Genomic DNA, 14,312 nt, shown 5'->3' with positions numbered 1-14,312 from the left:
GGAGATTGAATAGGACTCTTGCCGGTTATAAGATATACAGGTGCTCACCTACAGTATTCATTGAACCATTGAAAGGCGGGCTGAGGTCTGACGTTGAGGACTCACAAAACTCTAATTCCACATACCGATGCATGTAAGATTCAGATCATTATCAGTCAGATTGCAAGGCGGAAGTCACCATGGTCGAGTGGCACGGCGAAGATATGTATCTGTAAGTGTGTAGATCCTCGGGATAAGCATAGAACGACGATAATAATCGCTTATTAGGAGTTATCAAGATGTCGCATGCGTACTCCGAGTCATTTGTGACAGAGTCCGATGACATTGTATTTGGAACGCTCTAAGGATGCACAAGTATTGTGGAGGTATGAGGGACAGGAATAGACCATACGTACCATATTGATAAATTTTCAGCGTAGACTTCAATAGACTTCAGTTTGCTAAGGATGAACGTTAACGGAGACTTGTGAGGTAAAACTTTACCGGCGGCAAAGGCGGATCGATCCGGGTATTATATTGCCGGATGTACCGACGCTCTTCTCAACCTCTGTCTGGAATGGTAGAGGCCCACAAATTTAAGGCTGTTGTATTCGATGTAAGTACTCGAAATCAAGTCATAAGAATCATTCAGTCTGTACTTCCTGGAATTGATTCTTTTTCAGATCGGAGGAGTGGTCGTGCGGAGCCCCTTCCTTGCTATTGCAAGGTACGAGCGGGAGCATCGGATACCTGAAAACTACCTCAACTGCTCAATGTAGGTATCTGTCTCATTTCATGTTCATTGACATTGAGCTTTGAACACTATCTAGCGTTGCTCGGGGATCAGAAGGTGCATGGCAGAAGTTCGAGCGCGGGGAACTCGAATTGTTTCCTTTCTACAAAGCTTTCAGCCAAAATCTTTCAGACACGGTGAATGGAAACAGATGGTATCGAGACTTTTGCAAACGCAAGGGCATTCGTACGCATAGTCCAAAAGTTTGGGTGTTGACTTCCTAATGAACCTAGTTTTATGAAGAATGTCCTGAATTACCGGAGGCCCTCCACGTTGACGGCCGTGAAGTGAGTCTACTCCAGAGTCTGTTGGTGCCATTTAATGAGGGCCGCATGAAGCTGTTTGGGATGATGATGCGTGAGTCGTCACAGTATGATCCACATATCTTGGAGGCAATCCGTCGCATTCGAGGTACTTATATTGATACGAACAATACATCTGAGTACTCATTGACGAGAATTGACAGCCGCGGACAAGCACAAAATCATAGCTCTCACTAACAACTTTTCACGGAATGATACTGCTATCCCTTCTTCGGAGTTGGACTTTTTAGGTTGGCAAGATGGTGCGACTCCAAATAAGCTGAAGGCATTGTTCGATGATTTCTGCGACAGTAGCACTTTAGGCACGCGGTCAGTACCAATACTCGACTCACTTTCCATACCAAAGAAATTCAAAACACTAAGCAGGAAGCCTGAACCTCGTTTTTACCTGCTTGCATGTGAACGGAACGGAATCAAACCTAGCGAAGCAGTGTTCTTAGATGACATCGGGCTGTAAGATACCTATGCAACCTCTGAAATAACACGACTGAAAGTCACCTTTCAGAAACCTTAAAGCGGCGAGAGATTTGGGGATGGAGACAATTCGTGAGGTGTTTGGCTTCCGGATTGAGACAGATTCTGACAATATGTATAGATGTTCCTATTGGAGGTACACTTACTGCAGTGAAAGTGCTTGGGCAAAAGCTCGGTCTCGATCTCACAGCGGGGCCACCGAAATTGTAGAGTGTGTCAAGTCTATATCGAGTCGTTAAGTCTATATTGAGTCTCCGTCATCAAGTGTAATGGAAAGATTCGGTTTTTGCACCAGGGCCTTGTTACGGTCTAGATTACAGTGCACTTGAACACATTTAGAAAGGTTTATCGGAAGCAGGAGTGTTATCCGTAAAGTAACCCTTAATCTAGCAGTATGAATTAGGATCTCTTTTGCAATGTAAGAAATCAAAAATGTCGACGCACCCCAGGAACCTTGGAAAGCAGTTCACGTCGAACCAGAGGCGTTACTGACAAGAACTGATATATCAAGCTCACAAATTAGGATAAGGATCACATATCAGAACATCCGAGCGCACCAGAAGGGCACCAGCCCCGGCACCAACACCCCAGGTAGCTAAACTTGGCGTCCAGTTTCTGAAAACCTATCCAGAGGATTTAATTGTGTACTTACGAATGGAATGATAAAAGAAATGCGCGCACGAAAGAATAATACTGTAGAGGATTCCTCGACTTGTAGAACACGCGAGACATTTTGACTGGTAGAAGAAAAGCGAGGAAGGGTGAACCAAAATAAGCCGTTCTGACCCGGAATCGCGGGGCACGTGGCAGCAGCGCTTGCTCTTTTCCATTTATCCAGCTTTCATCTTTGAAAGTCAAAAGAAAATCTACGCGAAACATCAAACAGAGGACTTGTTTCCAAGATGGCCAACCCTCGGCAACGGCGAAAAGCTCGCTCTTCTTCGCACCGAGCGATTTCTCACTCGAAACATGCCAAACGGAATCTCAAGAAGATGCCCCGTGTGTAACTTTCGGAATTCGGCTGCTCCTTTGGCTAACAGCAATCATTGCAGCTATACGTGCTCCAAAAGTTCTCCAGCAAGCCTGGGATAACAAGAAAACTGTTCGCCAGAAGTAAGCAAGGTTCAGGACTCAACCTTAATCACTCCACATTGCTCGATCGTCTGCTGTTCACCTACTTAGGTTAAACTAGATCCTAAGCGGTGTCAATGGTGCATTTCTTGTGCCATTACGCATATCGGTTTAATTTCTCTACTCCAACATTTCTCTTTTACGACAAAACAAACTTAACAGACTTTTCTCTTTCTGATCCCTTCTACAATGAAGGGTTAGACACTGACGGCTCTTTTCCTACTCTTCTAGCTATGCTGCTCTTGGGCTCGTTCACGATTTAAACCCTTCTGAATCAGGTGGTGCCGAGATTATCAAATTGGACAAACGCACTACTTCTGGCAGCGCTCCCGAATCCTCTATTGACTTGACGGACCTATCGACATCTGCGAACCCCCCTTCTTCAGCGGATCCGGGGCTGCCATTATCTCATGCATCCGCAGGTGCTACCAACAGTGCAGCTACGAAGTCCTTTATACCGAAGGGCCACGGAAGGATTATTCGGGACGATGCAGGAAACGTCATGCGCGTTGAGCTCCCCGACGAGGAATTTGAGGTAGAAGATCTTCCTGGAGACAGAGACATAGACATGGAACAGTTAGAGCCCCGGTTGGACGAAAACATACGCCAGACATGGATTTCTGACTTAGGCGGTCTAAAAACACGCTTGTCAACCAACAGGAATACGACTGTCGTGAAAGGTATGTGCATCATATGCTTTGTTTCATCTCCCAGAGTTCCCTCGTGCTTTCATGTCAACCATTAAGAAGGATTTGTTTGCTGGTTTCAACTTGTATCATTCCTCTTTTTCAAACAAGATACATCGCTTTCGAATGTATCTTTCCCAGTCATAAAGATGCAGTGAAGCATTTTCAACCCTACTTGACGGATATGCACTTGTATCTCATTCTTGGGACGACACTATGCTGGGCTTCCCTCAGTCGTCGATGTGATCCTCTCTCTGTTGGTGGTCATTGCTCTTGTCACGCCAAGCGTAAAAACGGCATCCAAGGATGACACTGCATGCACAGGCAGTAGTGTTAGTCTTCGTACTGGATCTATTGTGTCAAGGGTTTGGGTTGGAATGAAATCCTAGCTTGATTTGCTAAGAGAGTCTTCGAATGAACGAAGAGAAGAATCATTTCACTTAGCTCACGCTCTTGATTCATTTTTCTGCAATTCTCCTCTGTTAGGTCAACGCTCATCGCGAGAAGGTCAAGTCAAATTTGCTGCGACGCCTCCCGCTGCAGCATCAGATCTTTACCTTTGATACCTGTTCAGGTTTAGCATGCCGGTACACTCATTAGTGCGGATGGAAATGCTTGTGTGGCGGGTATTCCCGATGCTCAAGAAACGTTTCCTGATGATAGCACTGGTTCGCCCTATCCGCGCGCGCACGTCGAAAGTCTTCTTTTTTGTGCCTTTGAAGCGTATCGGTCATGTATCCGTCGAACCCTATGCTTTCCCGCCCATCTACCTTTCTTCCTCGTTCCTTGACCTTACTGTATCTGTATTAATGTCCTTTCTCTTTGCACGGCTGTCTCGGATTTTATCGTTCAGTCTCCTAATTGGTAGGTGAACGTTGAACGTTGAACCTTCAGTCAAGCAATGTCGGACCTGACAGGACCTGCATCTGACTGACCATGGGGCCATGGAAGTGCTGCTCAATATCCGTGTTCTTTTGTCTTGCTGCTTCGTTTCTTCTGAGAATTGCAGTTTCTTCGGACGTCCTTTATGGCTCGGACATGCATGACGTCCATAGCTCTTTCCTTTTTCGATTAATCCTCATGACCTCTTATTCTTCTATTTTGATCCAAATTACCTCTTTTGCGACGTATTTCTGGCAGGAATCATATTTCCTGAGAACATTTTGGACGGTGGAATCGATGTCGGCCGTACTTCTTTCATCGCAATCTTTCCGGATTCGCCACGGAGAATGATTTTAGTCTTGGATTTTGTCTATTTTTGTGTGCATATGTACACTGCTGGGCAGTCAATCATGTTGATCAGTTCCTGTCCTTCTCTATTCCTTTTTTGGGCTGCTCCCCTTGGGACCTCACAGCCCTTCTTCGGACAAAGGTTTCGCGCGGTTCATACGGGGTTCTTTATACTTGTGCATCATCGTTGGCCATCGAGGTGATATTCCACCTTGTTCCTCACCGGCTTCTCATATATACGCATCACTCTACCGGACTTCAGCTTGTCTGTACATGGGGCCGGCGACAGTGGATCTTCAAATCCAGCTCTTAGCGGAGGTTTACAATTACCGTTTTATGACTCGTTTTGTTCCCAGCTTCACATTTGGGGTCTTCTCTTTCCGATTTCACTTCCCCGTCCTTCCGTTCTTTTTCTTTCGCTATCTTTGTCTTACAACATTCATGCTAACCAGAGTATATTTACAGAACTGGAAACTCTATCGACTCTAGCGTCAATAACTGAGTTGAAAGGGTGTACGACGCTTTCTGCGTCCCTCACGGGTGTAGGTGTTCGACATACCTCCGAGCGGGAGCTTGCATATCTCCAACGTTTAATGGAGAGGCACAAAGGCGACGTGGAGGCGATGGCGAGAGACAGAAAACTCAATACTGCGCAGCGGACCGCTGGAGAGTTAAGGCGGGCTCTCAAGAGAGCAGGGATCGTAGTGGCACCGTAGCGATCTTCCCCATGAACACTACAATATCCATATCCGCATCGTACTATCAAGTACTGTTTGTATTATTCTTGCTAATAAATCGATCTTGTGATCGACCGACCACTCCTCCCCTCTGGAAGAAAAATGCACAGTAAAGCTAATCATCGGTGCGGGGTGTGGAGGGTGCTTCCGGTTGAATGTAACAAATATGCTTTCTGGATTTTGCTACTACGGCATTTCTCAGTTTGGGGGTGCTGTCAGGTCAGAGAGTCAGAAATTCAGAAAGTCGGTGTACATAACCTCGTCCTTCATTATGTACACCTCGTTCTACAGCACCGGAGCGGGTTTAGTTACTCTGATTTGCATGACAGTGGTCCAGGGGATGTAGCGCGTCCTGTTGGTGAATCATACTTTTGCTGAAAGCCGGTTCTGATTATGATTTTCTGGAAACTATTGAAAGGAACCATGTACTCAAATGCACTTGTCTACTTGCTAGTCTCGTATGTAGGTATTCTGTGAAAGGTTTGATCGGAGTGTGTAAGCCCGTCCTACACGTACTGTAGCTAAAAGAAAATGTTTTCATTTGTAGGTGACTTTAAAGAGTCGCACGGACGAGTCGGAGGCACTTACTGCCAGGAGAGGTGGCCACATTGTACGACACGCTAGACTAATGGTTTGATGAGCAGTAGATCGAGACTCCTCGACTGCAACCTTTGCAGAATTTGATGTCTGAGAGGGTGCATTCTCATGTACATCAGTCTTGGTATAAGTACAGTGTTTGCAATCAGTACTTGGATGGGCATCATAATATACACACACATGTTACGATTGCACACGATGTAAAGGCTCCGTCACGTTCGCAGTTTCTTTCCGGAGAAGCTTACGATGGAAATATTGAGCTCATAACAGATGTCGGAATTCGAATCCCTGAGAGAGAGACATGTGAGTTCTGCTACTAGGGTTCGTAAGTAGTTTTGCGCATGTTTACTTACCTTAGTGTCGGTATCAAAAAACTAGCGTGAATAATAATACTACGTGTGGTACTTACTACCGACAAGATGGAGAATATTTCTGTCTGTTCTTCCGGGCATTGAATGGTAAGTACCGACTCACTAACCGTCACCGAAACTTTGACATCGAGGCGGCGTGCAAAATCGGGAAATGCTATACAAGTTATGTATGCATGTATCAGTTGTGTGCGATGATTTGAAGAACTGTATAATTGAGATGGAGCGATGATTAGGTTCAAGATCTGAGCGGGGATTGATGAAGCGTCACCGTTTTTTTGGGAGACGCATACTTAAATCGGACAAAGTAAGGTATTGTAATAATGATAATGAAAAAATACTTGCCGGTGGCGTAACGATGGAAGGACGAGGAAGGTTGAAGGAATGTTTGAGGATCAGCCGTGTCTATGAGCATACACGATGACTTTTTGCGGCAAAGAAGCTTAGCATTATTAGTGATAATAGGAAAGGGGACAGAGACGTGAGGAACGAAAAAAGATTGAAAGGTGGCAGGATTGTACTGGGAACAGTGGGTGACAGTGGGTCAAAGAAAATTTGGAAATAAGACCGTGGGAAGTTGTCGAAGCCAAATCGAGATTGGATCTTGTACAAGAACCTCGCCTCGAAACTTCAACTTACTTCATGAATCTCCGCTTTATTCGTATCTGACGATATAAGATGCCTCAAATAATAACTCTTTGCACACTCTGCTTCATCCGCTGCCATGTCGCCCAGAGCGCACTCAAATCCAGCAACAACCAGAAGTACTTCTCAGCCTTATGCCCGACGTCCTTCTGGCCAGCCTAAATCTTCACGCCAGCAGTTTTCTGCTTGTGGAGCATGTAGAATGAGGAGGTAAACGCTGGTTCCCTCTATCTGATCTCATCTAAATTTAGGTTACCAGAGTACGTTGTGATTTGAAGGACATCTCTATACCAGTAACTGGCCCGCATCCTGCTTGCTCGAATTGCAAGGAACGAGGTCTGAAATGCGTGTACGTGGCCGCAATAACTCAAAACTTGACACTCTCTTACCCGCTCCAGTGACGAATTTGCGGACGTCAAAGCTGTCAAGCTTCTTCGCCGTGGCAGACGCCTACAGCAAGTCGAGTATGTATGATGTTTCAGCTTATAATCACTCGTGAAAAGCTAAATACGCTGTAAAGAGCAATCTACGGGAAAGAAGCGAACCAAAACTCATCCAGCTCCTCGTATCTTGGCCTTCCTACACGTATACCCAGCACCATTCCTCCTTTGCATTCAGATTTTTTTGACTCTTCATTTTGGCAATGGTTCAGCCTACAACGTATGTTTCTAAATGTCATCGGGTTCCATTATTAAATTTCTTTCCTAGGTCCGATTCTCGATGGTGCCGAGTTCTCGGCGCGTTTCTGTGCCCACGCAAAAGGAGCAGATTCTTTAGGCTACGAGGGTAGTCTTCTTGCAATGGTATTGGTCGTCTGGGCCGCTTCATTTGGTCTCGACGAACGTGGTATCCCCTCCGATGAATCTTCCGGCCAATGCGACTCTGATTCTTTGAGGTCGAACAACCGAAAGGGAGGAATGGATATGATTCCCACCGTTAGATCGAAGCCCAACGAACCTGACCCATCTGCGGTAGATGAGATAAATGTTCGTCGAGTAAGGAAAGAGAGATCCGAAGCCATGCTTAGAGAGGTCCTTGAGCTAGTCGATATCCATGCGATCATGCGACGGCCCACCTGGGATGGCGTCAAAGTTTTAATGCTTATCTTGCCTCTTCTTGAAGGTGAGGATCCTTCATGAATTCATTACATTTTTATTTGATTTTGTCCTTCTTCACCCCTCGAGTCTCTCAAATGCTTCTTTTTATGCCACCCGTCTTTATATACGCACTCTCCGCGGAATTGACTGTTCAGCTCTGCCTTTAGTCGAAACCATTTTTTGGTAATTTCACTGACCGCGCTTTATGTCCCAGATGAACATCCTTTGGACAGATTAACGATGCACGAGGCAAGCCTCTCACAAGCTCACTCACTTTGCACTCTCCTTTCTGGGCCTCCTTCATCGATGCCTTCCATTTCTTCGGGTTCTTCGGAATCTCCCGACGAAGCCCTCATGCGCGCACGAATATTCTGGTACGCCCACATGCAAGAAGGCATAACGACTGGAATGAGAGGTGGTCGTCTTGTATTGTGAGTTGGCAGAAATCCCTTGCCTCTTCTGTGTCTTTTCATCCCTTCGCGTTGCATTTTACTGATCTCAGGTGACCATTTTCATACAGAAGCGAAGACGATTTGGATGTATTCCAGAGCACGGTACCGCCATTCCAAACAACCTCTCCCCATGGCCTAAGGGGAGTAGCTTATGCGTCAGGAGTTGGCCTACCTTCTCCGAACTCTCCCACTTTTCCATCTGGCATGTCATCAAACTCTCTTCGAGGCGGCTCGCCACACTCAGGTGCACACCCCTACCTCTCAGTGACGCATCTATTTTCGATTCCTCTGCACTTAAGCTCAGTTTGCCGTAAGATTCATGCAGTTCTTACTGGTGCAAAGGCGTCCCGTACGGCAGAGTTAGGTGGAGGAGTCGACGCCGAAGGGATGCGGGAGGTCTGGGAAGGCCTCGATAGTTGCTGGGATGAATTCGAAGCCCTCCGACGAGGAATTAGCACCAGTGCTGGAGGTTCCATGCTCGGGGATGTGGACATTCGGACTGAGAGGTTTGTCAGCTGCTGGCAGGTTAGATCAATGTCAATTTGATTTTCGTTCGCACTGATTAATGTTCTTCTGTTGCTTGTCACAGATATTCATATTCGAGTGTCGTAAGTGTTGCGCCGCTCACGTAGTCCATATGAGACTCATTTGGCTTGGGTTCTGCCAGACAATGTCATTCGTGAATCGCTCAAACAATATGGATCTTCTCCCAATACACCGGCCAACCGTTCCCCCGCCCGTTCTCCTTCACCATTTGTGTCACCACGTCAACTTCACGATATCGCTTCAAGGAAATGTTTCCGGCTCCTTCCTTGCGTTCTGAGCATCATTAAGCATCACCTCACTCTCACTTACGAGAGTGTCGATCCTACAGGCTTGTTCAAATGGGACACTGGGCTTGTCCGCGATGGATGCTTTTTCGCGGCGTTCTTGTCTGCTAGTGTGGACAGTGAGCAACTTATTGACTATGCAACGTATGAACCCCCTGTGCACCAGTTCAGACGTTTCAAACAGGAACCCTCCGAGCGCTCAAGTAATAGCTTTGGAAGTGGTGGTGGAGTGGACATCGTCCGACCAGGGCTTTTACCGATCCTTGATGCAGATGAGGGAACGCGGATATGTCTTGCGGCAATTGCGGAAATGCAATGGGCTTTTTCCAAATCTGAAGAGCGCGAAGAGGCAATTCGTATAATTTGGGAGGACAACAAACTGAAGAAACAACGGCAGGACCAGCAACATTTTAATGCAGTGGTTGGACATCACAATATTCCTTCGCTTCCTGAGCTAGAGCTTAGATACCAGCCACATCATCAACAGATCTCATCGTCTTATATGATTCATGGGCAACAGAACGGGCTGTCTCCTTTGTCATTGACGTCGCCGACACATAGCGCTCCCAACTCTGCTCCTGTCACTGCCTGCACTGCTGACGGTAGCGGAGCCAACGGATGGCCGTCGTATACACCGCCTGGTACCTCATCTTCAAGCAATGGGACTCCACTCAGCACCCAAGGATCTCCAGTGTTTACCACCAATATAACAACTATCCCCAACTCATATAAAAATGACGACAACTTTTATCATGTCGTTGGCGTCAGTGACATGGATCATTTCAGCTTCAATGCTCCCGCTACACCCGTCGATCCGACCTCGATGATGACCGCATATCAGAGGAACACTACTCACGTGTCTGGCAATAACGGCGTTGTACACAATGGATCAGGTTATCTGGAATATGCTGGGGGTACATCTGCAACCCCCGTCCTTGGACATGCTGAGTCTGATGGATGCCCTGCTCATTTTGTTGAAGACGTTCACGGGTTTTATCATTGAAACTCCTTTCCAAACCTTCGCGTATAAGTGAAGTTTTAGGTCCCCAATCGCTTCTTGCAGTCCATTTCGCGTCCTTTTTTGTCTTGTTCTCAACTTCATTTTCGACTCGGACCTCCCTCTGTGTAAATTATTCCTGAGTTAGATCAATACGGTCATCTGTATACCTTCTCATCTCAAGTACGTATCTGTAGATCATGTCGTTAAATTTCACGCATGTACGTTGTACGCTCAAGTATTGAATGTGCTTCTTTGTTATACTTATTATTTGTTACACTACATCTAGCATATTTAGTAGAATCGTAAAATATCGAAGCGGGTACAATGTGTGTACTTTGCTGTATCCTTTTTTGGTATGAGTCCTGGTAGTCGTGAAATCGATCCAACCGTGAAGATTGGCAGTCCTGATGGAATGTACTTGCTGTACTGATTTTGCTTGTCACTCGACCAGAGATGTCGAAGGCGAATTGCTACAGTGTAGATTTATCTGAAGCTGGGGTTCGATAATCGAGTTGTTACCGTTTGGACCGTGTCAGCGAGACCCAATGAAGACTTATAAGGGCAAGTAATTGACGTTGAATATCAACACAAATGAGTCAATAAAATAGCTCTCGCCTGACGCCAATATGGACTTCCGTCCGAGGCATATCGGTTGACCACTGCGCGGAGTTATCGCGAAGGAGGAAGCTGCAAAGATATTAATCTCAAAAGAGAGCTTGCTCCAACTTCCAAGTCACCATAAGACTCCGATCGTTCACGAATCTATTCTGGAGTGTCCAAGGCAAGTATATTCCAAAGGAGACGAAAAAAAAGAGAAATGCTCTAGCCTCTGTTGGCCTCTATACAGGGGGGGCAGTTTTTCGATTTTGCAGTCAAATTGCATGGCAAGTGACAAGGGAGCAACTGATGGAAGGTCTTAGAGCAGACAACTTCGAATTCTACTACGTACGCCGGCTTCATACATCTTTCCGGATACTCTCTATTATATTTGTCCATTGAGGCCTATTGGGGCGTGCTTGCGATCTTAAAACCGGCATGGATGCATGTGCTTCACGAAAATCCTAGTATGGTATTACTGACTGAGGTATCAAGTAACGTGTCGCCACTTGTGGTCCGATGTAGAGCGGATAAGCAGAAGGCAAATAGACAGATTAAGGACTTAAACCGTGCATTCCATAAGGATTAATAATAGGATAAGTCAACAACACCAGTGTCCAAAGTAAAGAAGAAATTTCACGTACTAGCAGTATCGTTCGCTATACCGATTCGGAACATTCATTGTGTAAGTGGTTTAATTGGCATACACTATAGTACAAGGCTTCCTCAACTTGATCACTTATGATGTGCAAATGCAAGACGGCATCCGCTCACCGTATCTTTCGGATGCATAACTTTCGATGTTTATGGGTCCGTCGACAATAGTATTCTCACTAGCATTTGAAGGTAGTTTGGTGGCCAAACCACTAGCCTCCGGAGATGAAACCTTGGATAGGATAGGATATAAATTTAGAGCTTCGCTTTGTATGACGATTCCAGTCGACTTGAAGAAAACTTGGGCCTACTTGGGCTAATCAATGCGCAAGAAATCTTGCATTTTCTCTGCTCCAAATCCTCGACTCGTCGCAATTAGAGCTTTCGTTATTGATTATCATTTCTAGTTCGATATTACGCCAGTTGTCACTTGGCGAAGTCTAGAAAGTTATGTCATCGGGTCTGTGTAGCTGTAACCCCATTCGCCCTTCGGAGCCTGCATAGACTCTGTGTCTATAGGCTACGCGTCATTTTTCTTTGACTTCGAAAGCTGGATTCCAGATACACCCTTCCGAAGCCTGCATGTGCTTTAGGCCAATCTTGTGCATGGATCCTGCAACTGGGAAGGGCGGAGTACTACTAGTAAGTATGCACTGCTGGCGCCCCGGTCAAGCATGGTTATTGCAAAGAGTCAGGTGGAGCAGCCGGGCCCGGCCAGCCAAGAGTTCGAGGCTCTTCACCAAATTCTGAAGACATTCAAATCTGCAAAGCCTGTATTTTTGATTACTGAGAGCACTTCCCAACAGTCAAGGTACCCAGAGCAAGTCGAAAATTTTACTCTCAGTGCTTTGGGCACTATTTTTGCTTGAAACACCCGAGCAGCGAAATTGGATACTTCATGTGACCGTCGATAAGCCATATATATCCTGGTCCTCTGTTAATCATATCAGTGGTCACGTGACAAGGCACTTACTACATAGGGGAAATTTTCCACCCTATAGCTTTCTCATATGGTGAATGTAACCAGGACAAGGAGGTTAATGTACATATGTTTCTGGACTTCAAGGCTTCTCTGCCTTTTTTGTCTTCCTTTACTCTTTGGCTGAGTAGCTCAACAACAAAATGCAATTCCTGCCTCTTTTTCCGGGATTGCCGGTACGATGAGGCGACACTCCAACTCTTTCCTGTGGCTTGCCAAATTAGAAATTGTTGAGATAGGGTGCGTAGCTTCAATGTTCATGTGGCCATGGTGCTTTGACTTCAAACTAGAGTCAAAGATTCAAATTACGAAAGTGCTTCATCGACTTTGACCACCTTTAACCACCTCGAGCCTCGAGTGGTAAAAGTCGATGATTAAAATAACACTTGATATCTCAAAACCACCTGGATAAGGGCGACATGATCCAAGTATTTCTGGAGCGATCACATCTGATCCTATGACTAATGTATTGGACAGTTTCGATCTGTTATGTCCATCACATCGTATTCTATACCCGGAAGCAGCTCGGAAGGCCTATGGGGCAATTATGGGGCTTCGTAGGACATTTGTCATATGGAATAACTCTTTCGCTCTTTCGCGCACGCCCGGGTCCATGTATCTTTGAACGTTCTTTCCCCAGACAGCTTTGACCTTCACACGGCTACACAAGCCCCTTCCAGGAACTAACCTCGAATGTTCACTGAATCATGATTAATCTACATCATGGTGTCTCGAGGTGCATATGCTCGACCAGGTCGCCTCGACCAGACTATACGCCTCGCAATCAACGCAGCTAATTCCATGTGGAAAGGCATACTTATCATCACACCGTTCCACTAATCATGTGAAGTTACTATGCTTCTTTTCGATATGAGGATGTTATAAAACCATTCACTGCGATAGTTCACTTCTTCTACCAGGCTCTCACACTGTCGAGTCGATGATGATGATGGTCTCCCTTTCCTTCACGAGATGGGTTCTTACCACATCCCTCCTTTCCTCCGCTGTATGGGCGTCGACACACATAGTGCACGAGAAGCGGGATTCTGCTCCCACTGGCTTCGCACATCTCGGTTCAGCTCCTGACGATCAAATATTAAGCTTGCGAATCAATCTTGCTATGGGGAACCAAGCAGGATTGGAGGCTGCGTTACAGGAAGCCAGCTCACCCACCAGTCCTACTTTCAGAGAATGGCTCACCAAGGAACAGGTTAGTTATAACTCGAGCCAGTCTGGGCACATAGAATGTTTAACTGAACATCACGCGTGCTCGCAAATTGAACATAGGTCGAATCCTTCGCTGCACCCACTGTCGAGACTGTGCAGGCCGTGACCGAATGGTTGACCTCATTCAATATCACGTCAACTCCTATCACACCCGCAGGAGACTGGATCAAGTTCGACATACCTGTTAGCACTGCTAACCAACTTCTTCAAGCAGAATTCAGCATCTTCAACCATACAGAATCTGGACAGACTTCCGTGAGGACTTTGGCGTACTCCATTCCCAGTGATCTTCAAGCTCATGTGAAGGTTGTCCATCCGACAACTTCGTAAGTCAAACTAGGTTGATCTTCTTTGCATGCATCGTTCTGATATCAGATACAAAGATTCAACGGACCTCTTCGTGGACGCTCACCTATCACAGCTATTTCTGCAGCTAGATTCACACCCGAGTTCGAGAAACGTGCGACAGTAAATTGCAACGCCACCATTACTCCTGCGTGCCTTCAGACTTTG

General features: G+C 46.1%; 5 protein-coding genes across 5 annotated transcripts; 4 read left to right on the top strand and 1 right to left on the bottom strand.

The window, feature by feature from the left end:
• Nucleotides 1-556: 556 nt before the first annotated feature.
• Nucleotides 557-1,779, top strand: C8R40DRAFT_1176382 (HAD-like domain-containing protein; the record flags this gene model as incomplete). The annotated part of the gene is made up of 8 exons (XM_046232501.1): nt 557-595; nt 663-754; nt 810-958; nt 1,016-1,183; nt 1,239-1,404; nt 1,462-1,548; nt 1,601-1,641; nt 1,691-1,779. The coding sequence occupies 8 exons, from the start codon at nt 557-559 to the stop codon at nt 1,777-1,779; spliced, it is 831 nt and encodes a 276-aa protein (XP_046080766.1).
• A 125-nt stretch (nt 1,780-1,904) lies between these two features.
• On the bottom strand, nt 1,905-2,301 carry C8R40DRAFT_1176381 (ubiquinol-cytochrome-c reductase complex subunit-domain-containing protein; the record flags this gene model as incomplete). The annotated part of the gene is made up of 4 exons (XM_046232500.1): nt 1,905-1,955; nt 2,014-2,067; nt 2,127-2,192; nt 2,251-2,301. 4 exons carry the CDS (start codon nt 2,299-2,301, stop codon nt 1,905-1,907), a joined length of 222 nt encoding a protein of 73 aa, XP_046080765.1.
• Nucleotides 2,302-2,325: 24 nt separating this feature from the next.
• On the top strand, nt 2,326-5,705 carry C8R40DRAFT_1129270 (ribosome biogenesis protein Nop16). Its single transcript, XM_046229129.1, has 4 exons — nt 2,326-2,568; nt 2,622-2,682; nt 2,932-3,380; nt 5,082-5,705. Exons 1-4 carry the CDS (start codon nt 2,472-2,474, stop codon nt 5,330-5,332), a joined length of 858 nt encoding a protein of 285 aa, XP_046080764.1. The 5' UTR covers nt 2,326-2,471; the 3' UTR covers nt 5,333-5,705.
• A 1,337-nt stretch (nt 5,706-7,042) lies between these two features.
• Nucleotides 7,043-10,345, top strand: C8R40DRAFT_1058698 (uncharacterized protein; the record flags this gene model as incomplete). Its single annotated transcript, XM_046225214.1, has 11 exons — nt 7,043-7,173; nt 7,223-7,312; nt 7,362-7,427; nt 7,484-7,623; nt 7,672-7,809; nt 7,879-8,085; nt 8,275-8,491; nt 8,581-9,037; nt 9,102-9,120; nt 9,180-9,454; nt 9,539-10,345. The coding sequence occupies 11 exons, from the start codon at nt 7,043-7,045 to the stop codon at nt 10,343-10,345; spliced, it is 2,547 nt and encodes an 848-aa protein (XP_046080763.1).
• Nucleotides 10,346-13,515: 3,170 nt separating this feature from the next.
• C8R40DRAFT_1073806 (Pro-kumamolisin, activation domain-containing protein) lies at nt 13,516-14,267 on the top strand (the record flags this gene model as incomplete). The annotated part of the gene is made up of 3 exons (XM_046226633.1): nt 13,516-13,782; nt 13,860-14,125; nt 14,183-14,267. Coding segments are annotated over 3 exons (618 nt in total), but the record flags the coding sequence as incomplete, so codon positions are not given.
• Nucleotides 14,268-14,312: the final 45 nt, after the last annotated feature.

Source organism: Lentinula edodes (assembly GCF_021015755.1).
Source record: "Lentinula edodes strain Le(Bin) 0899 ss11 chromosome Unknown C8R40scaffold_52, whole genome shotgun sequence".
In the NCBI taxonomy this organism is placed as follows: Eukaryota; Fungi; Basidiomycota; class Agaricomycetes; order Agaricales; family Omphalotaceae; genus Lentinula; species Lentinula edodes.
The sequence above is the reverse complement of the archived record's forward strand: the minus strand, read 5'-3'. Positions and strand labels throughout refer to the sequence as shown.